This window comes from Squalius cephalus (genome assembly GCF_949319135.1).
Source record: "Squalius cephalus genome assembly, chromosome: 16".
In the NCBI taxonomy this organism is placed as follows: Eukaryota; Metazoa; Chordata; class Actinopteri; order Cypriniformes; family Leuciscidae; genus Squalius; species Squalius cephalus.
In genome coordinates, this window is record NC_137137.1 from 30,412,707 (window position 1) to 30,420,623 (window position 7,917).

The window sequence follows — 7,917 nt, forward strand, 5'->3', positions numbered from 1 at the left end:
CGAGCACGTTTGTGACACTGAAGGCATTTGTATCCTAAAACTTATTTAATTATATGAATGTATATGCCTGACACATAGTAGTACTTGCCGCAGCAATCTATAAAATAATGTAATAAATGTTTTATCCAGTAATCACAAATTACGGTGAATCCTAATCAACGATGAGAAAAGCCATGCATATCACGTGACAACGCCAAATGGTAATTCAGCTGCGGTCTCGAAAATAAATTAAGCTTGAATAATGACACAGGGTAACTTTTAAACATCCAAATTAAATGACACATAAAGTCAATAACTCAAAACAGATTCCAGACCCAGAAACACCGTCCACAGCCAAGCCCCAAAATCTTTTATTTATTTTTTTAATGAAATACTACAGTATTTATTATAAATTAGGCCTATTCATCTGTGCAGATTTACCCCCTCTTTTTAAAAAAATTAATGTGTCCTCATAATCTTTGATAAACATAACTTCCCCTTTGCGGCAACATCTCTTTACTGACGCAAGGGCGGGACAGCCTGTCACTCACATGAGATCTATTTTAGTGTCACTCCTTCATTGCTGTAATAAATTTGCAACCTGGAGCATCAGCCAAGAAGGTGAAGGTGAAGGTGAAGTTGGTGGAGAAATGCCAACTATAGGACAGATATAGGCAGTGGCTTACGCTTATTCTGGCACAGATTGGTCGATTAAATGAACATGTTCCTCACAATCTTTTGTTAAGATATTACAAGATATAAGTAATGGAACATCTTTTGAGTGAGTTGTTGAATTATTCAATCAATAGATTCTTTCAAAACAATGATTCGTTCAGGAATGAAGGGGCGTCATTGCTCTGAGGTTGTCAACGTGGTTATTCTGATGACAGTAATGTTTAAAATCTACGTTACTCAACACTAACTTCTTGTTGGAAATGTAGTATTGACTGTTGTGTTGATATACAGGCTTAATGACTGATTCCCCTCTATTCTCTTGTTAACAAGATTTATACCAAATATAAATCACCTCCTTTTCATAACTTTATTTAAAGGTATAAACAGAATGATACAAAAAAGAACGTGGAAAAAAAAGATGATGCTGTCAATAGTAGATGCAGCGAGTGTGATGTATTGGAATATGAGCCATTTCTTTGTGGTGTTTTTTAGCATATGGCCACAGGTAAAAATCAATAAGAGCAGAGTTGATGTGACAGCTCTTCCCATCTCTCTCCTCCACAAGCTTCCACAGATGGTGCCGGATTCTCTCCACACACCAGATGGAGCAACCCCTGATCTCCACCTCTCGCCTCTCACCGGAGCTCAACAATTCACCTGTGAAACAACTAATCATCACTACAACAATACTGCCAAGAGTATCTGTCTATCATGTATCTCACAAAACCTGTCAAGAAATCCATATTTCAATCCAATGTAACCTAAAGATATTTTTGTGAAATTCACCCATAATCACATGCATGTTGGAGTCTTTCAAACTGAACAAAGGTTTGTTAAAGATTTAATAAAAAATCTCCAGACTAAATAAATAGGACAACTAGAATAAAGGCACAACAAACCGTTTTTCAGTGTCTTCATTAGGGCATCAGAGTAGCGTAAAGCCCCAAGGTACACGAGGCCTTGAGGTACCCTGTAGTCAGCGAACATGGTCAGGTAGTCAAGGTTCGGGATGTTCCCCTCCCCTCGGGCCTCCATGATGCCCCACACGTCCGCCACAAGGATTTGAGCCCTTTTGTAAAACGAGATCCTCTTACCCTACAATATCAACAAAATATTTCATATATGTCATGACGTGGCACACCTTGTGAAAAAGTACACTTTAGAATACTTTTAAAAAGAGTGCTTATTACAGAAATAATATACTTTATTATAGTTCCCCTATTATGCTTCTTTTCAGATATTAGCTTTCATAAAGCGTGTTATAGCTGTCTGTGAATGTAAAAGGTCTGCAAAGTTTTAAAAATCAAAGTGAACGACAAATAAAATTATTTTCTCCTAAAAGAAAGAATGGATTCTGAACTGCCGAAACGAGTCGTCAGTAATTCTATTCTTACTTCCCATAGGTTAATGCCAGCCTATGGTCTTTATTGGCTGCCCACAAAATATTAATCTACTTTGACCCGACATCAAACACTGTAGTTGTGTCTGAGGCCTTGAAACGTTTGCTTTGTGTTGTTGACATGTTGAGAAGATGCTGTTTGCTGCACTTCAAAAGGATGAAGACTCCCGCTGGAATTGATACGGTAAAGCCAACACCATCGTGACTGTTCGTATCAGCGTATCAAGCGCTGAGGAAGATCCAGAGCTGAAATTCAGATATGGTAATGAGCGTTTGGCTTCCGACATGTGCTGTAAGCGACGGACCAATCACAACAGACTGGGCCATCTGACCAATCAGAGTAGAGCAGCTCTCAGAAGGGAGGGGTTAGAGAGACTGAATCTTCAAACAAACCGTTTTCAGAAATGAGGCTATGTGCAATGTATATTATGAGAAAAATTCAGTTTTGTTTGATCTTGGGTGCATGTAATGTAAACCTATTTTAGGACACCTTAAAAATAAAATGAGAAGCCTTTAAAATAGCATGAGGGACACTTTAAAATAATATACTTAAGTACAAAGATTAAATGTAATATTTCCAGACTCTTAATTACATATTATTTGCAATTTATTGAAAATGTATTGTAGTTTACATTTATGTTAAATGCAATTAGTTGAACTTAAGAGTGCTTTTTTGAAGTAGGACTTAAGTACTTTATGTCATTTCATAACCACTTCTATTGTTTTTGAAATATGGATAATGTCAAATGTACTGACAATCATTTGAGTAAACTAAACGTAAAGTAATTTCTATTTAAACTGTATTTTCATGCATATTTGAAATTACACACTTATAATGATAAAGTTGTAATTTAGTACATTAAAAAAAATCAAGTACTTTACATTTTCTATAGTTTGTTAGTAAACACATAAGTGTACATATTTAAAGAGGACTTAAGCTTTTTAACTTTATATGTAATGTTGCTGTTTGAGCATGAAAAAGGTCTGCAAATTTAGAAAGCACGAAGTCACTTAGTTATTCTCTATATCAGTGTCACTGTTTCTGAACTCCTGGAAACGCCTCCATTGTAGCCTTGTAGTAGTTTTTTTCCGGGAACGAACACCTCACAATATTTCTCATTTAAATAATTCCCGTCCAAGGCATAAGCAAAAAAGGGGCGAGGCCTGATTGAGTTAGTTAGTAGTGTTGAAACTCACGCAAGGAGAAGCTTCATAGAGACAGGAAGTAAACAGGGGTGCGTTTCCCAAAGCCAACTATGGTCGCAAGTTCCGTCGTTACCAATAGAGTTCAATGGACATTGCGATCATAGTTGGATAACGATGCTTTCGGGAAACGCACTCCAGAGCGTTACTGACAGACTTGGAAGAGAGGAGCTGCAACAATGTCAAATATGTGAAAAATAAGTTGTTTTTTGAACATTCAAGCATGAAAACCTATTCTTAGTAGACCGGAAAAGCCAAATCAAGACTTTGAAAAGGGGTCTTCTTTTAAAAGTGTACTTTAAGAACACTTAAGTGGCCTTTTATTTCATTAAAATTATATTTGAAAGGACAGTTTTTCTTAAATACACTTTGATATGAAGTACACTACAAGTGCACATTCAATACACTTATTTTTCACAAGGCATCTAACATGCAAGTGAAAGCTAAGCAAGTTCTTCAAAAGCCATGCTTTAAATGGCTAAACTGAAATTGTACTATTGATTTCAAATGTTTGATGTGAATATTTTTACCTCATACGTGGCTTCATCTCTGTATGACGGTATATTCTGAACAATATACTTCACCATCCTCTCTACATCATTCTCACAATGACTCATGAACATCCGGAAGGATCCACCATTCTCCATGAGCACTCGTCCGGCCTCTGTTAGCGCCTGGTGACGCTCTTTCAGCATGGGCATGCTAGTAGCACTGTCTGAACGCAGGACTTTCGCCAGCTGGGCCTCACTGATCTGAGAGAAGTAGGCAGGGCTCGTAATGGGCACTCCTAAATAAAGACATCACATACACATATCATAGAGTTGAAATTTCACAGTCCATAAAAAGGATTCTTATAAAATGAAAAGGATGTAAATTCAGAGAGATACACTATATTGCCAAAAGTTTTGGGACGTCTGCCTTTACATGCACATGAACTTTAATGACATCCCATTCTTAATCCATAGGGTTTAATATGGAGTTGGCCCACCCTTTCCAGCTATAACAGCTTCAGCTCTTCTGGGAAGGCTTTCCACAAGGTTTAGGAGTGTGTTTATGGGAATTTTTGACCATTCTTCTAAAAGCGCATTTGAGAGGTCAGGCACTGATGTTGGACGAGAAGGCCTGGCTCACAGTCTCCGCTCTAATTCATCCTAAAGGTGTTCTGTCAGGTTGAGGTCGGGACTCTGTGCAGGCCAGTCAAGTTCCTCCACACCAAACTCGCTCATCCATGTCTTTATGGACCTTGCTTTGTGCACTGGTAAGGGGCCAAGCCCAATCCCTGAAAAACATCCCCACACCATAATCCCCCCTCCACCAAATTTTACACTTGGCACAATGCATTTAGGCAAGTACCGTTCTCCTGGCAACCGCCAAACCCAGACTCGTCCATCGGATTGCCAGACAGAGAAGCGTGATTCGTCACTCCAGAGAACACGTCTCCACTGCTCTAGAGTCCAGTGGCGGCTGCTTTACTCGCATCCCACGCTTTGCATTGCACTTGGTGATGTAAGGCTTGGATGCAGCTGCTCAGCCATGGAAACCCTTTCCATGAAGCTCTACACACTGTTCCTGAGCTAATCTGAAGGACACACACAGTCTGGAGGTCTGCAGATATTGACTCTGCAGAAAGTTGGCGACTTCTGCGCACTGTGAGCCTCAGCATGCGCTGACCCCGCTCTGTGATTTTACGTGGCCTAACACTTCATGGCTGAGTTTCTGTCATTCCCAATTGCTTCCACTTTGTTATAATACCACTAACAGTTGACCGTGGAATATTTAGTAGTGAGGACATTTCACGAATGGACTTATTGCACAGGTGGCAACCTATCATGATACCACGCTTGAATTCACTGAGCTCCTGTTTGTAGAAGCAGTCTGCATGCCTAGGTCCTTGAGTTTATACAACTGTGGTGATGGAAGTGATTGGAACACCTGAATTCAATGATTTGGAGGAGTGTCCCAATACTTTTGGCAATATAGTGTACATATTCAGTCACCTTCATCCATAGCCCTGGTCACAGCAGCACAGAGAGACATGTACCCTCGGTAGGTGTTTCCCCTACACGTGACCTCACACTGTTCCTCCTCCTTCTCAGGCCAGAAGGAGAAGTTCATGGTGTCTGTCACAAACACCCAGTTGATGGCATCATCTGAGTCTGGTGAAGGTGCGAGCGGATTCATCTTTTTCCAGCCGCTGGCTGTGAATTCTTCGCTGTCACGGAGCTCATAAATCATCTGCGCCACACGTTTAACACCATCTTCATCCACAAACACATCTCGACTCCGCTCGGCCACAAACTGACCAGACTCTCGAGGGGACAGTGGCTCCTCCATTGTTTTCTGTTTTGGGAAGAAACATTTTGAGACTCTGGCTATGTTCATAACTGAATACTTAAAGCTGAACTGAATTGTGCTGGATGATGACACCACTGTACTTCTGCAGAGCTGCTTTATAGCCGATTCAACATAATTGACGAATTTTGCAACCTCGACACTGTTATTGAACTTAATTGAATCAACATTGAACTGACTCAAACTGAATAACAACACTATTGTCTTCTGTACAGCTGCTTATAGCCAGTGCTGGATGGATTACTTCTAGATTCCAAATTACACGACAAAATATTTAGTTAGTAATCCATTACATTACCCATTTTAGGTAATATAATCTGACTACGTTTTAGATTACTTTTGACCTAACTCATTTATCACATTGAATTGAATAGGTTAATATTGTACCAAATTGATATACAAAGACAAGGAGAAAGAAAATACATTCCATTCTTTGTTATCAATAATATAAAGTGCACTAAACATTACTTTATGTCAGGGTTTCCAAGACTGGGGTTCGTGCTGGAACTGCAGGAGGTTTGTGAATTTAATAAAAAGCTATTTAGTAATTAAATTTTAAAATAAAAAAAGTAACTGTAGTCTGAATACCACTAACAGTTGAACGTGGAAATTTCACGAATTGACTTATTGAACAGGTGGCAACCTATCATCATACCACGCTTGAATTCACAGAGCTCCTGATCTGATTAAGTAATTCAGATTACATGTATTCAGTTACTACCTGCACGGCTTATAACTGAATCAAACTCATTTCATAATTAATGAACTTTACAGTTATTGAACTGAACTGAATCAACACTGAATAATGACACTATTGTCTTTTTTAGAGCTGCTTCACTGCAGAATCTGTTTGCAGCGAACATAATTTTCCTGTTTATCCCTGTAAAGCTGATTGAAACAATCTGTATTGTATAAAGCACTATATATAAATAAAGGTGACTTGACTTTTGTCAAGTAGGAAAAAAAAAAAAAATACTATGGATGTCAAAGGGTGCCGTCAACTGTCTGGTTACCAACATACTTCAAAATATCTTCTTTTGTGTTCAGCAGAAGAAAGAAACTCATACAGATTTGGAGCAACTTGAGGGTGAGTAAATGATGACAAAATGTTCATGTTTGGGTTAACTATCCCTTTAATGCACAGGTCATCTGAATATTCCATGCATACAGGAAAGTTATAGGCTACTACTGCAGAAATTGAGTAAAGTTAGTAGCCTGATGCTATTCCATCTTTGTGTTATTCAAAAATTAAATCATTAGCAATTGAATCATTCTTCTAAAATGTTGTAGATGTCTCAATCCTTATTGTATGACCATTTTCCAACAACTGTAATATTTATCATGATTAAAAAAATTTCAAGAAAGTTGCATTTTGTGTCATGAGCCTCTTTAAATTGTACTTACTGAAAAGCCCGTGTCCAAATATCGTCGCCACTCAAATTGAAGTCCTTTTAAATCGTGTAATCGAGCAATCTTACTTGAATTTACAGACCTGCTGGAATATAACGTTACAGTATTAGTGAGGTGTGAGGAGAGAGAGAAGGAGGGTCTGTGTGAGAATGTCTCTCGGTACAAAGTACATAATTGCTGTTTATTTACAGCAGATTTACTGACTTTTCTCCTCGCACCTATTGCACATAGTAACAATTTGAATTTGGAAATAAACCCGCTGTAGCTTTTAATGTCCGTGTTGGCCAAGCTACTTCTTACCTCTTGCTTTAATGCTAAAACTCGTGTCTTCACGTGCTATCAGTTTCTTTCCAGTTCCCACTTCTAAAGTCGTGACTTGAGAGGGCGTTTATGTCCTATTTTTTTTAAACTAGGAAACTAGTATTTACGATAGTTCCGATAGCACGTGAAGGCTGCAACATCATGCGGATTTTGTCTGGCCGTTCTGGCTTCAAGCTGATTATAGATGCGCGAAAATGCGCAAACATATTATTTCGGGTTGTTGAATGTTGCTATAAAACATTGGAAACCGGGACATTTAACATTATCAAATTTAGTTAGCCATGTATACAGAGTAGTTTTTGTACAATGTGTAAAATGACTGTTTGTTCCTTACTGTTATTGTGAAGCGGCCTTGAGCTTGGGAAATATGCTATGTACAAACAATAATAATAATTACTCAACTTTGTAAAACAATATCTTAACTTCTTTATCACAAACAAGGTGTGAAGCCATCAAGGTTACTGTCGACCAAAGTGCAAAGGTGTCTGAGGCAACCATTTAACGTCACATTTTGCAATGCTTGCAAAAATGTAAAGAGAAAATTGAATAACACAGGACAAAATTTTAAATGTACTGCA

General features: G+C 38.4%; 1 protein-coding gene across 2 annotated transcripts; it reads right to left on the reverse strand.

Moving 5' to 3' along the window:
* Positions 1-321: 321 nt before the first annotated feature.
* qng1 (Q-nucleotide N-glycosylase 1) lies at positions 322-7,510 on the reverse strand. Of its 2 annotated transcripts, none has more exons than XM_079898175.1 (6): positions 7,319-7,510; positions 7,013-7,103; positions 5,254-5,596; positions 3,787-4,043; positions 1,554-1,749; positions 322-1,311 (listed from the first exon to the last, which is right to left on the reverse strand). In XM_079898175.1, the coding sequence occupies exons 3-6, from the start codon at positions 5,588-5,590 to the stop codon at positions 1,082-1,084; spliced, it is 1,020 nt and encodes a 339-aa protein (XP_079754301.1). In that variant the 5' UTR covers positions 5,591-5,596; positions 7,013-7,103; positions 7,319-7,510; the 3' UTR covers positions 322-1,081. The 2 variants fall into 2 exon arrangements, with proteins under 2 accessions (XP_079754301.1, XP_079754302.1); XM_079898176.1 differs by having other exon boundaries at positions 7,013-7,100; positions 7,319-7,389.
* Between the last annotated feature and the right edge of the window lie 407 nt (positions 7,511-7,917).

Bases quoted from the DNA above. Each gene is read 5' to 3' on its own strand.
- qng1 (XM_079898175.1), bottom strand. From the start codon at position 5,590: ATGGAGGAGCCACTGTCCCCTCGAGAGTCTGGTCAGTTTGTGGCCGAG. The intron at 1,750-3,786 runs GTAAAAATATTC...TTGATATTGTAG, and splicing joins GAGATGAAGCCACGTATGAG to GGTAAGAGGATCTCGTTTTA. The intron at 1,312-1,553 runs GTTTGTTGTGCC...GTTGTTTCACAG, and splicing joins AATGAAGACACTGAAAAACG to GTGAATTGTTGAGCTCCGGT.